The sequence below is a fragment of the Gossypium hirsutum genome, chromosome D09 (genome assembly GCF_007990345.1).
Source record: "Gossypium hirsutum isolate 1008001.06 chromosome D09, Gossypium_hirsutum_v2.1, whole genome shotgun sequence".
Taxonomy (NCBI): Eukaryota; Viridiplantae; Streptophyta; class Magnoliopsida; order Malvales; family Malvaceae; genus Gossypium; species Gossypium hirsutum.
The window spans coordinates 28,674,169-28,688,502 of NC_053445.1; the positions used below are offsets into that span (position 1 = coordinate 28,674,169).

Here is a 14,334-nt window from a genome sequence, read left to right on the forward strand (position 1 = left end):
TTGCAGCAAGCAAAGCAATATCCTGCTATTAAACTCACTATAAAATATGTAATATAGCAAACAAAGATCTCTCAACTGATCTTTAATCTTTTTAATCATTTGTAAATAAAAGAAAAAATTACAAAAAAGAACAACCTGCAGAATGTTTGATGACAAAAACTAACAAAAATCCATGATTCAATATCAAATTCAAGATGCATTCTCCTTTTTCAGCTTAGCAAGTTCTTGCTTGATGACTCCAGGCCTCTGCAAAACCGTATTACAGCTCGTCAAGCTTCGATTGAAGTTTTGAGGAAGTGCTTTCAAGAAAAGAACTCTGGTATAAAACGGGTAGACACAATAGGGGGTGTATCGGAAACTGACCTTGATCTTAGCCAACATAAGCTTGAACCTATCAAAGTCGTTGAGAGATGCTCTTCTCTTCTGGACAATCAACTTTCTACCCCACGAGCTACTTTCCCATTTGTTCTTAACATCTGTAAGTTAACATAAGAGTGATAAGAAAGAAAACATATCTTCAAGAAACAACATTACAAATGCTGGTGAAAGCTGTCGTCGTCCTTACCAGCCTTCTCCATAGCTTCGAACCTTGGCATCCTCATCCTTATGAACAACTTATGAAAATTGTTGTAAATGCCATAGCATTTATGAGTTCCTTATGAACAGATTTACAACAAGTATTACTCTTATGACCAAGAATTGGAAACCACTCTCAGTTAATCTTGGAGCTTCTTTATCTCTGTAGAAATAGACATAAATACATCATGACACCAATCGTGAGATATAGAACCCTCAATATCTATTGCATAAAAGAAATGAAGCTAAAGTTCATGGCATGATATAACACCTCTGACGCAAAAGACCACGCTGAAAAATTCTCATCATGGAAGAGCTGAAGCTCGTTGATTTTTCAGCTTGTCCTGAACTTATAAGTTGCAGCAAGAAACACTGCTTAACAAAGCTGAAGTAAGAAGCAGCTCAAACATAAAAACTAAACAGTTGAGCAAATTCAAAACTAATTGCATGATTCCGCATCACATACACTACCATTAAGAACATAAATTATGCCAATGACAGTTCTAACTTTTTCCCTATAAACATACTCATGCATATACAGTATCTCACAAAGGTTCTCTAAAAAATATTTATTGGATGGGCAAAAGCGGATAATAAGTTCTAATCCTTCCGATTAAATTTAGAAAACTTAGCAAAGAAAAAGCCTTTTGACTGATATTTATTTGACCAAGGGCAATCAATACCATTAAACCATTTATGTCTAATATATTGCAATGTAAGAAAATCTATACCCCAGCATGAAAAGCTGCATTAAATTTAAATATTTGATAAGTGAATGGCCAGTAAGACCAAATTTGAGAGGTATGTCCCAGAACAGAAGGTGAAAAAAGAGAGAAAAAACTGACAAAACATAAGGTAACCTATTAATCGTATTGCAAGGCAACCTGGAAAACCAATGGTATGAGATGAATGAAGAAACAAAACAGAAAATACTATATGGTTTGTACTCACTCTCAAATTTGATTAGAACAGCCATTATCCACCAGTGATATCTTGAACTAAAGTAGCTCAGAAGACTACCAAACGAAGATGACAATGACAATAGAAACAAAGAATATAAAGGTAATAAAAGACATTCATGCTCGACACATTGTAACGCTGGAAAACCAAATACAGCACAAAGAAGCACTAATTAGGAAATGGAATCGCATTCCCCCTTTTTTAGAAAAGAAAAATGAATAAGATTCCTTAAACTCGTTTACAGTACAGAAACAAATTGAAGAAACAGATCTTCAACCCACAAGCATTATATTTTCTTAAAAGCACAAAAATAATTTTCCATTCTTCTTTAACAGAATCATTTCTGCAATTCCAAACATTACAACCACAAATTTATATCACATGCACAAAATCATTAAATTGTACCTGGTGCAACATTTTTATACTTGCTGCTCCACATGTATACATTAGAAATGTTCGACAACCTCCACATATGAGTTGAGCCATTTCCATCCCTGCATGCTTATTTACAAACTTGGTGATCAAGCCATAATAATTTGATTCAACTTATTTACATATCGAAACACAAGGAATATTACTGACCACCCCATGTTTAATTTTTCTTTCACTTAAATTTTCTTATTTCTCTAATAAATTCTAGATAACAACACCATAATTAGCATTAACAGATGGTTTCGAACTATCTATCAACAAAGGAAACCGACATGAAAAAGGAAAAAGAAGATTCATCAATTGAATGCCGAAATAAGAGAACTTCCCAACCAAATAAAAAGAAAAGAAAAATACCTGCGTGAGTGATTTGGTGTTAGAAAATTGATGGAGGTGAGAGAAGAAGAGAGTCGTGGTGAGGCTCTCACAATTGCAACAATCCTTCCAGTCGTTGCATAATTACTGTCCAAATCAAATACCCAGAATCAATACTTTATCACTCTATCCTTAACATTAACAAAATATAAACAGATAAAAGAGTACTGAAAAAGAGAGAAAGAGGTGAAAGTAGCCATAGATTTGAGCGAAACAAAACAGCAGCCTTGAGAAGAGAAGATATGCGACGGACAAAGCTAAGGAAAATTAGAAATAAAAGATGAAGAACGGAAGAAGTAGAAGGAGGAAAGTTACCTGGATGAAGAAGGAGAAGAAGATGAAGAACGCAATAAGGAGAATGAGGAAAAAATAAAAATTACCTTAAATATCTAGGTCTCCTCTGCAATCAATGGAAAAAAAGGGAAACGTAGAGATGGTTGGAAAGAAAGTTACAGAAGCAGAAGATGAAGCTGAGGGCAAAAATTGAAAAAGAAAATCAAAACAGAAACGTAATAGCTAATCTTTGTTTTTGGAAGGGATTAGAAATCGGCGCTGAAGCAGAGAAAATGCCGAATCCGTCCGCAACGTAATAAGCCTGTATTACGGCAATACAGCGAACCAAACGCTGTATTCAGTGGGGCCACCGATTCGGGGTGTAATGGATTAGCCATTACACCCAACCAAACAAACCCTTAGTTTTCTTCCTTATGTATGAGTTTGAATATATGTGTTAATCATGTGATTTATTCAAGATTTTTAATTAATTTAGAATTTCACTAATAATTTAAGTATGAAATTAATATATAATAACATAGCAATTGATTTTTAAATCAAATTCTTTTACAAAAATATTTATATAGAAATTTTAAATCAATTAATAGAAAGATCAAAATTTTAATAATTTGGGATTATTGAATTGCGTACTTACATGTTGAAATTCGTTTAAATCAACTTACATCTGTATTCTACAGTAAAAATTAGATTAAAGTGGAAATGGAAATTAATTTACCAAAATGTTAAATATTTTTAAATTTATGAAAATGTGGATATTAATCTATTGTTTTTTTTAAAAATTAATGAAAACACTAATACCATAATTATGCATACCTTGATATTAAAGTCAAAATTAATAATTAAAAAAATTGTATATTTATATTTTAAGAAATGTGAATTATAGATATCCTTTTTCTAAATTTAGTTGATGTAGTGAGGACTGGTTCGGTAACTTTAAAATAACAATTTTAGTTAAGTGGGAGAATGTGAGGTGGCAGAAAAATTGCACAATTTGTTAATATTGTCTTAAAATTGAATACTAATATTTAAATATTTAGATTATAGGGTTTTTATTTAAAAGTAAATTTTAAAATTGTGCAGGAAAACTAGTAAAACCAGAGAGCTGAAATAAGTAGGGTGGTGTGGGTGAAACTCAATTCTTATGGTGATACTTTCTTCACAGTGCACAAATAATTATAAAAATAAGAGGATGATGCATTTCAACGTATTCCAACCTACATCTTTTTATATCGGTAATAATATTGATGCCAACTAAATCAAGACTCAATCAGTAAAAAATTATAAAAATTCATTCAACTAATTTTATATCATAATTCAATTGATTTGCACTAATACTTTGAACCCGTATACTACTTAATTTTCGATTTACTTAGTAGAGATCATTCAAGAAGCGAATTGTGCAATCAACTCAAAGACGAAATTGAAACTCTTCACCAGTAGAAGAGATCAGGAATGTTCTTTTAGGTAACCTTTGTAAGTGTTACTAATAGTACACTTTGCTATATATATAGAATCAAAATAGTCAAATTTTGATTTAAATGAATTGATGGTTAAAACTTTTATCATACACCTGTTTAGTACGAATTTAAACTGTATTACCCCATTTTTATCTTTAATATTGTATCTAAAAGAAATTAAAATTGTTAAAATTTTAAATAAAACTAAAATTTAAGAGCGAAAAAAAAGAAGAAATGTCACGAATTACCTATTACTCAATTATTTGCCACAATGATCTAATCTTTAACTTAAAACTAAATTTTCTGATAAAGAAAACCAAAATTCTATTAGTTTCTTCGATACAACAAAATTGAAGGGGAATTATATTAGCTAAGATCTCCTATATTAGTTGATAAGTTCCTAATAGTCTATACGTTTCATAAGTTATGCATTGTAGGTTATATTTAGGAGTAATCAAAATTCGATTTGATTCATAAAATTTCATAAAAAAAATTTTAAATTTTGAATTAAATAGTTCGAATTATTCAAGTTAATTGGATTAACTCGAATAAAAAATTAATTTTTCCGGTTTAACTCAAATATGAACAATTCGAGTTATCCGAAAATCTGAATAAGAAAAGGTAAAACTACGTCATTTTGATAAATATTTACCTTTTCTAAACTTAAAAGTCAAAAACATTATGTTAAATACAAAACTACGTCGTTTTGATAAATATTTACCCATTAAATTAAAAACAAAACCATTATATTATTTATGTAGTTAAATAATTTTGTACTTCGTCTACTAGTTAAATAATCGGTCAATGTAAACACAACATTAAGTATAAATAATAGGATTCGTTAACTCGACTCGAAATTTTTTTACTCGATTCGATTCGAAAAAATTTCAAATTGAGTTCGGTTACTAAAATAAAATTCGTCAACTCGACTAACTCGAAATTTTTTAACTCAACTCGATTGAATGCTCACCCCTAGTTCTATTTATTTTCTATTTTCTTATATTATATTTTTCAATTGGGAGGAATTTACTTACATTTCTATAAAATTGAAGTGATTTTATATTTTTTTATGATTTTTATACTATTAATATTTTAATGACTCAACCGTTGAACTATCAAGATATTTGTAAGTATTATGTATGTTAATTTTTGAATAAATCCTATATCTCTACCTTATTGATCTAACGAGTGGGAACTATAATGAAAACTTTTAAAATGAGAACCATCCGAACCAAAATGATCTTAGCCATTAGATCAAAATAAATTATTCTAAGCCTTAAATTTTGTATTTATATTACCTTATTAAAATAGAACCAGCAACACCCAGTCTTTGTTTAGAATATTTTTTTGACAAAGAATTGAAATGGAAAGTAAGAGATTAGAGTTATTACGATTAATCGATTTAGATATTAGGTATTTGTTTTTCTTGATTGAAACAATTTGTCAACCATTTTATTCTTAAAAATGATATTTTTTTCTTGACTGATTTTAAGTACTCAATTTTTACTCAACCAAAAAAATCCCAAACCTTTTTAGAATGAAATGGGCAACCAAAATTTCAATAAAAAATAGATATTTAATACACAAATTAATTAATCTCAATAACCCTAACCTCTTACTTTTCATTTTATTTTATTTTTAAAAAAATTAAATCTGAAAGCAAAGATTATCAATTTTTTTACCTTGATAATTTAATTACATAGTAAAAAGAAAAAAAAAAGAGAGAGTGAAAATTTGAGTGTTGTTGATTTTATTTAAATAAAGTAAAATAAATAAAAAAATCTAAGCATAGTTTATTTTGATTTAATGGCTAAGATTATTTTAGTTATCATAATTCACATTTAAAAAGTTATCAATATAATTGTCACCGTATTTGACAATCGAAACTTTTTCTTACAAAAAAAAAAATGAATGGTTGAAAAATTTTAATTTATGCTACATGAATAAAACATATATTTTAAGTATTAAATTATTAAAATATTAACAAAAAAAATATTTTTACATCCATATAAATAAACTTTTTTTTTCTTTTAATTTCAAATTCCTAACATTCAAGAAAATTTCTTGATATTTCAACTTAAATTCCCTAAGTGATTTGAAAAAGAAGAAGAAAAAAACCCACAAGATTTGATCGACGAAATCTATAGTTGCTAGATTTCCTAATCAATTAACTCAAAGGGATAAAATAAAATAAAATAAAATAAAGTAAAAGGCATCTCTTTGGTTCGGAGTGAGAAAAAAAAGACTGAACAGAAAATTGATTCATGCTTGAACGATTTTTAGTAAAGCGGATGTTTAAACAATTTTTATTTTACAAATTAAAATATTGAAATTACTCGAATTAAACTGATTTTTATTTTTATTTAATTTATAATTAATTTTTATAAGGTAAAAATAAATATTTTATATTTAAAATACTATATAAAATTTATTGTTCAAAAATATTTTATAAAAGATAAGATAAATTACACCATTAGTTACTAAACTATATGTAAGTTTTTATTTTGGTCACTTAACTAAAATAATTACAATTTGGTCATTAAATTATTTGAATGTTTTTCATTTAAGTCGTTGAACTATTCAAAAAATTTTATTTAAATCATTGGGTTTTTAAGTTTTCTTTTAAAGGTTCTATCAGCTAGCTCCAAGCAATAATTCGATGACTGGTATCGACGAGTAAAAAAACATACCTTAAATCCAAGTCGACTTGACAATCAATGTCAGATATTGAAAAAAATTTGTTGAATTTTGATTTGCAGATTCGTGACATTCAAAATCAAATGAGCTGTAGAAGAGAATAGGAAAGAGAGCTTTCGATTGGCGCAGGCAATGCGACCAAAGAAAGCCATATAACATTGTTATGATACTCACTATTACCGACCCGCTGCCTGATTACCTGATTGGATTCTAACTCGTTCTCTACACGGTTTCCACTTTGGGTTTGCATGTAAGGTGCTCGCATCCTTCTATGAAACCGCACGATGTGGGTTCGCACCATCATATAGGCAAACCCACATCTAGAAAACACATGTTAACCCTAGAGTAGGGTACATGCCGACATGCATGGGAACCTACCTACGATACCACATCCATGAACAATAAACATATCATATAAATACACAGTTTAACCCATTACACTCTAAAAGACTGAACAAGCATCAATTTAACAACCCAATGATTTGAAATGAAAACTTTTAAATAGTTTAATAATCAAATTGTAGTTTGTTTTAGTTAAAGTGACCAAAACAAAAACTTACCTATAGTTTAGTGATTAATGGGGTAATTTACCCTAAAAGATATTAATTATTTTCTATTTATTTGAAAAATTAATATTTTAAAAATGTTGATAAAAAAAACTTGAAAACTTAATCTAAGAATATCCAAAATTCAGCTTATTTTTGTTAAAATAAAATAAAATAAAAACCCAAAATTAATATGAATAATTGAGAATCAAACTTAATTATTGTAGATGATTCGAGAACTCTAAAAAACACGACTTAACTAACCAAACCGAACTTAGCCATATCTTTGGCTGCTAATATGGAGATGGAAAAGGGAAAAAGTATTCCCAGAACTTGAGTAACAAGACAACATACAACAACAACATGATGCAAAGGAAAAACTGAGTACAAGAATATAATATGATGGTGTGTAATCCAATCCAATCCAACCATTCAAACTACAAAGGACTGCCTTTATCTAATGAAAGTGCGTATATTGTGGTGATATATATAGTTTCTCTATATGATCAAGTAATAGAGTATGGTCAATTTCTTATCCTCTGCAAATGAATAACAATGCTGTAACCAGAAGCTTGGTGCTTATAACAAGTAAAAAGCCGCCATCACGAGGAATAAAACGTGATAAATTATACCAATCTTGGAAGCCACACTAGCTGCACCAGTAGCTGGCGAATAGCTTCCTTCAGGTGTGCCTGTAGTGAGAACAACTACTATCCAGTCTCCATCGGAACCGATCCCAACTCCTGTATACTTGGTATCATTGAGGTTATCATTATACTGAGACTGTGTAAAGTTAGTGAGTACAAGATTTGGAACTAGGTTAGGAACACAAGCAGGCATTACTGCTCCATCCCTTGTGTTGGAGACATTCAAATGGCATTTGGCCAGAAGGTTTGGGTAGTTGGCAAACTGCGGTTCAGTGCCCGGAACGGTGTTGGCACCGGTGGAGTTTGTGCAAGGTTGGTTCTTAAATTGATCCGCTAGTTCATCAGCTAGGCACTCGGCATTGTCATTTTTCTTCAGAATTGTCAAGTTCAATGAAGCCCGGTAATTGTTTATGCCTTTAAGAAGATTATCCTCCTCATCTGTAAATGGTCAAGAATAAAGTCGGTGATTACATATAATATTTGACTGCCATTTCGTATTAGAAAGAATAAACAAAAAAGTTCTATTTTGGGTGTGAACCAAAATGCAAAGAAGATCAATTTTCTTCGCCTCTTGAAACAAAAAGAAAATCATAGTTACATGGCAGAAAATTTCCAGCAAAATAAGTTTATATCCTCCCATGTAGCTAAATTACTGAACAGCTAAACATCAGAAAGATCCAGTACTGCAACTCATGAAGTTACTCAAAATTCGAACCAAGTAATCCATACAAAAGCCAAATCTCATCAGTCAGCTTAGGATATCAGAAAAAAAAAATTATTCAAAGAGGAAACCATACAAGCTAAAAAACCCAGATTTCTAGCTATATGACTGCATTCTAGACCCTCCAAACAAAATCAATCTGAACCCGCACCTAATTCCAATTTGTTGGCTCATATTAGCCATAGTTATGATGGTCAGAGCTGATGGTTAGGTTTAGGACTGTAATGAAGCTGAGTCGAAAATCGGATCCAGCTCAGTTAAGTACCATTTTTTGAGATTGAGCTTCGCTCAAGATGAGATCGAACTATTTTTCATACAGGAAGGACAACTTGAAATCTGCATTCTACTGGAACAGTGAGCCCAAAAATTCTAAGACATATTACATGAAAAATTAGGGAAGTGTTTAGGTTTAGGGTTAACGAAAGGCGAATCCAAAATTCCAAGACATATTACTCCAATTTGGGTGTGAGTATTTCACGAAGATTTTCATGTACTTAAAGAGCTTTTGGTAGAACATATATACGTACCCATGTCCGGAAATGCTTTAGATATATATACTTCAAGAGAAAATAAGAGTCAGAGCATGATCTTCTCAACAAAAAACCGAAGATACCAAATAGGCATTATACATGTAAATGTTTAAGAATGGGCAGATCAAGTTATTATTGGGAGATCAAACTGCCATAAAATTTTTATCAAGAACTAAAGGTGGGATCAACAGCAACTATCCACAAGTAAAAGGATCTGTGAAGTTGAAACTTGAAAAGACTCTAAAAAAAAACTATAAACAAACAGAATCTTCAATTCCATTAAGTTAACTGCTAGCAAAATAAGAACAGCAAATTCTACTACAAGCATCCAATTGAAATCTAAAATGGGTTCATGTACATGGAAGTATCAAGTCCAAAAGAGCACAAAAATATCTACATTGAATAACCATATAAACAAGCAAAAGAAAATAAATTTATATCCAATTCCAATACCCAATTAGCAATTAAGAAGAAATCATACAGAAAAGAACCCCCCCCCCCACAAGTTGCAAGCTGAAAACAAAATTTGCTTAAGCAACAAAAAGAAAGGCAGATCCAGAGTTAAAAAAGAGGAAAGGGAGGTTACCAGTGTCGCAGGAGACAAGGGAGTTGAGGGAGAGAAAGGAAAGGAGGAGCAATGAGAAGAAAAGGGAGAGCTTTGAAAATGCCATTGGGTTGAGGGTGAGATTGATGAATGATGGGAGTTTGAATTAAAAATGGGAGATGAGAAAGAAGAATTTGGAAGACTGAATGTATCTGTCGCACCACTCCTTCAATTCAACAACCGGTAAGTAGAGTGTTTCATGATTTTTTTTTTATAGGTGTTTGGAACCAATTCTATTTCCATCGAAGTGGCATTTAGATAAACTTGAGATAAACTTTTTCTAAGAATTGTAATTACAAAATAAAAATATAACATCACATTATTCATTACGATAATATATTTATTAAATTTAAAAAAATTAAAAATAACTAAATTAGAATATAAATACCTATATTGTCCGTAACGTAATTTTGAAAATACGTAGGAGTTGGGAAAAACACCTATTTTATTATTATAAACTTAAATAAACATTAAAAATTATATTACTTTTTATAGTTAAATTTAAATACAATATTAATTTATTATAAAAATTGTAATTCGAGATGTACTAAACCAAGTCAATTAAATTTCTGTATTGTTAAACTTAAAACAAAGTTTTATATTGTGTAATTCTAAACCGACATATTTAGTAGAAATAATTTTTAGGGTAAATTATACCAATAACCACTCAATTTTGGAGTAGTTTACAAAATAATCACTTCGTTTTCATTTTAGTCACTCAACTTTAGAAAAATAACAAAACAATCACTAATGTTATCAAAAAGTGAAAAAATTAGTCACTTATTAACATTTTCCGTTACTTTTTAACGGGACCGCTGATGTGACAAGTTAACTAGTTGATGTGGCCAGTTAACTTACCACGTTGGAAACCCAATTAATCCAATTAGTTGACGTGGCAAATTGACATGAAATTTACCCAAAATTTACTTAAAATTAGGGACCAGAATGGAAAAAAATATTAGGAAAAGTTTTTTGGCAAACGGAATCTGGAAAAGCTCTTAGCTACCATGAAGCTTGATTTTTTCCATGGTAGTGAAAATTGAAAATCGACAACAAAATGTTGAGGCTGGCATCACAACCTGTTCATCGACACCGGTTTGGTCGGAGCTCCTGCTTGTGGCAATGTTATGAAGCTTCAAATCAAAATCAATGACAAAACAACAAAAATCAGCAAAAAACAAAAATACCAAATATCAAGTATCCAAAACCAAACCAGCAAAAAAGGAACAAGAATCCCAAGTTGGCTTGCATCAAAAGAGAGAAGTAAAAAAAAACTAAAAAAAAAGAGAATCAAAAGAGAAGAAACCCACACCCATCTCGGGTTTTATGGGTTGGAGAACTAAAGCCACTAGTTCGATGATTTGAGTGGTCAAGAGTCATGGTTGGTCGAAGAAAAGCTGTGGCCGAAATATGGTGGTGATCAAATGGTGGACAGCGAAGATTTGTTGAAGCCTTGTTCGAAGCTTTAAGGTCTTAATATTGGGATTTTGAAGGCCTATTGGGAAATCTGAAATGAGATTTGAGAAGAGGTAAAGAGGAGCCATTTGGTGATGACGATTGGCCAGAGAAGGCCATGAACGACGGTGACTAGAGTTAAGAAAAAAAAAGAAGAGAAGAAGAGAAGAGAAGAGAAAAAGGGATCGAGATTCAACAGATAGTAGCGAACTACGTGGTGGCTCCACCTTGGAGGAACAAAATGGTCGTAGCTAGGGTATGTCCATTTCTTCTTCTTCTTCTTCTTCTTATCCTTTTTTTCCCCTTCTTTTCTGTTGCCCAGCTAGGGATATGGGGCTGTTTAAATGATAGCTAACCCTCCGTTAAATGTCATGTCACTTTTTCGTTACGTCTATAACGGAAAATGGTTAAAAGGACTGTTTTGTTATTTTTCGAAAGTTAAGTGACTGAATTGAAACCAAAGTGACTGTTTTGTCAGCTACATCAAAGTCAAGTGATTGTTGGTGTAATTTACCTTAATTTTTAATGCATAATATTTTTTTGTCTTCCAACTTTATAAAAAAAAGTCATTTTAGTCCATATAAATTATTTTTTGTCTTTTTTAATTTTTGAACTTGTATTTTTTGTCAAAATCACCCCAAATGAACGAAAAAGTTAACATTTGTTAGCTTTGTTGACGTAACATACACACGGATTGCTACTTAGATGACATGTCATCAATTAATTAATTTTTTAAATTTTAAAAAATATTTAAAAATATTTTTTATAAATATTTAATAATTTTTAATAATTTTAATTTTAAAAATATTTTTTATAATTTTTTTGAATTTTTAAAAAATTAATTAAATGTTAATGTATCATTCACGTGGCAATTCACGTGTATGCAGTGTCAGCTAGGAGTGAGCAAAACCCAATTCGGTTCGAAAAACTTGTTAAAAAATTTAAATTTTGAATTAAATAGTTCAAATTATTTGAGTTAATCAAGTTATTCGGATCAACTTGGATAAAAAATTAAGTTTTTCGGTTTAACTCGATTATGAATTACACAATTCGAGCTATCCGAAAATCCGAATAAGAAAAGGTAAAACTATGTCGTTTTGATAAATGCTTACTTTTTTAAAAATTAAAAGTCAAAATAATTAAGTTAAAAGACAAAACTATTATATTGTTCATGTAGTTAAATAATTTTATAATTCATCTACTAGTTAAATAATCGGTCCATGTAAACTCAATATTGAGTATAAATAATATGATTTGTTAACTCGACTCGACTTTACTTGAAATTTTTTTTACTCGATTCGATTTGATTTGAAAAAAATTCAAATTGAATTTGATTGCTAAAATATGATTTGTCAACTTGACTAACTCGAAATTTTTTAACTTGATTCAACTCTACTCGATCAAATACTCACCCCTAATGTCAGAAAAGTTAACAAAAATTAACTTTTCTACTCATATTGGCATTGATTCAACAAAAAAAATATAAATTTAAAAATTAAATAAAAAGTTAAAATAAATTTTTTTTTAAAGTAGAGGGTAAATGAATCATTTTGACGTTTGAAAGCATTGTTTCACCAAGTAGTGAATGAGACAGATAGCAACGCAACATTATTAACGACCACGTTTTGAAGAAAAAAACAAACTCTTTTTTCTTTTTTACTTATTCTTTTAAAAGTTTGTATTTAAGTTTTTTTTTCTTTCATATTAAAAATTCTAGGTATAATAATAAATTTCACTGTTTGCATTTCTTTATAATTTGATAATTATTTATTCTTTAGCTAAATTTAGTTATTAACCTTTCAAAAAGAATCTAATTATTTTTAATGAAAATGATGATTAAAACATTAAAATTTTAATGTTGTTGACATAACAATTTGTATGATAGTTCACGTGTACTTCATGTTGATATGACAATATTTGTTTTATATACCATATCAACAAATAATTTAAAAATTATAAAAATATTCAAAAAAAAATCATATTTCATAAAAGAAAATAACATGAAGTACTCATGTATTGTCATGTAGACTACCATGTTTAAAATTTTAAATATTTAAGTTAGTATTTCTATTAAAAAACATCAATTCAACTCTTTTTGAAAGATTAATAGTCAAATTCAACTCTTTTAAAAAAGTTTGGGCCAAAGTTAGCTAAAAAAGGAATAAGGGTCAAACTGATAAAAGATATAAATGTTAAGGACTAAATTTGTCATTATACCTAATATTTATGCTTAAAGCCATAAAAAGACCTTAAGAAAAATATCAATAAATTAATTAAGACATCAACTTAATTTGCATCCAATTGAGCACTTATTGTTAATAAAAAAAACTAGTTAAACCCCTCGACTTAATATGCGTCCAATTGAGCTCTTGTCATTAATAAAAAAAATTAATTAAGCCCCTTCGTTAACAATTTTTGACTTTGACCACATTTAACATTAAAATCAATTAACATGTAACCCCTAAAAAATTTTCGATAAGCCACGTGGCACTATTCTAGGATCAGGTACAGTGAATTTGCAAGAAAGATGGAATAAGAGTTAGATAAAGGATTTTATGAAAGGAAATATTCATGTTAGAGATGGAAACCAAAGAAAAGTATCATGGATATGAGAATATAATAAAATGGAGATTGCAATTTCGAAAAAGTTAGAGCATTAAAATGCAATTTGACCAAAAATAAATAAGAACTTTTATTGACTATTTGACATGAGAATAAATTATAATATATAATGGTATGGTGAAAATCACTTTTGAAATCAAATTAGATAAGATTTGAAGAAACGAGGACTAAGTTATAAAATTTTCATTTTTTCCAAGAAAAGGGTAAAAATATGATTTTCATTACCCAAGTGTTTTTATTAAGTATTAAATGAGAATTATGGAATTTTGAGTTGATTTATGACTATTTGTTGTGAAAAAACTGTATTTAGAGGCATAAAAGGGCAAAAAGGTAATTTGATCATATAAGATTATTTTAGTTATTTCTCGAGAATTTTATGATGAAAATATTATTTGGATGATACTTTTGATATATAAAATTTA

The 14,334-nt window shown here is 29.5% G+C and overlaps 1 protein-coding gene and 1 long non-coding RNA gene across 4 annotated transcripts; both read right to left on the reverse strand.

Moving 5' to 3' along the window:
- Window positions 1-2,857, reverse strand: LOC107909500 (uncharacterized). Of its 3 annotated transcripts, none has more exons than XR_005918701.1 (6): window positions 2,721-2,857; window positions 2,323-2,427; window positions 1,942-2,030; window positions 848-948; window positions 566-739; window positions 1-476 (listed from the first exon to the last, which is right to left on the reverse strand). It is a non-coding gene; the product is annotated as an uncharacterized lncRNA (long non-coding RNA). The 3 variants fall into 3 exon arrangements; XR_005918700.1 differs by having other exon boundaries at window positions 2,656-2,846; XR_005918699.1 differs by lacking the exon at window positions 2,721-2,857 and having other exon boundaries at window positions 2,323-2,592.
- Window positions 2,858-7,638: 4,781 nt separating this feature from the next.
- LOC107891966 (uncharacterized GPI-anchored protein At3g06035) lies at window positions 7,639-10,155 on the reverse strand. The gene is made up of 2 exons (XM_016816901.2): window positions 9,818-10,155; window positions 7,639-8,418 (listed from the first exon to the last, which is right to left on the reverse strand). Exons 1-2 carry the CDS (start codon window positions 9,900-9,902, stop codon window positions 7,913-7,915), a joined length of 591 nt encoding a protein of 196 aa, XP_016672390.1. The 5' UTR covers window positions 9,903-10,155; the 3' UTR covers window positions 7,639-7,912.
- Between the last annotated feature and the right edge of the window lie 4,179 nt (window positions 10,156-14,334).

Bases quoted from the DNA above. Each gene is read 5' to 3' on its own strand.
- LOC107891966 (XM_016816901.2), bottom strand. From the start codon at position 9,902: ATGGCATTTTCAAAGCTCTCCCTTTTCTTCTCATTGCTCCTCCTTTCC. The intron at 8,419-9,817 runs GTAACCTCCCTT...GACCATTTACAG, and splicing joins CCTTGTCTCCTGCGACACTG to ATGAGGAGGATAATCTTCTT.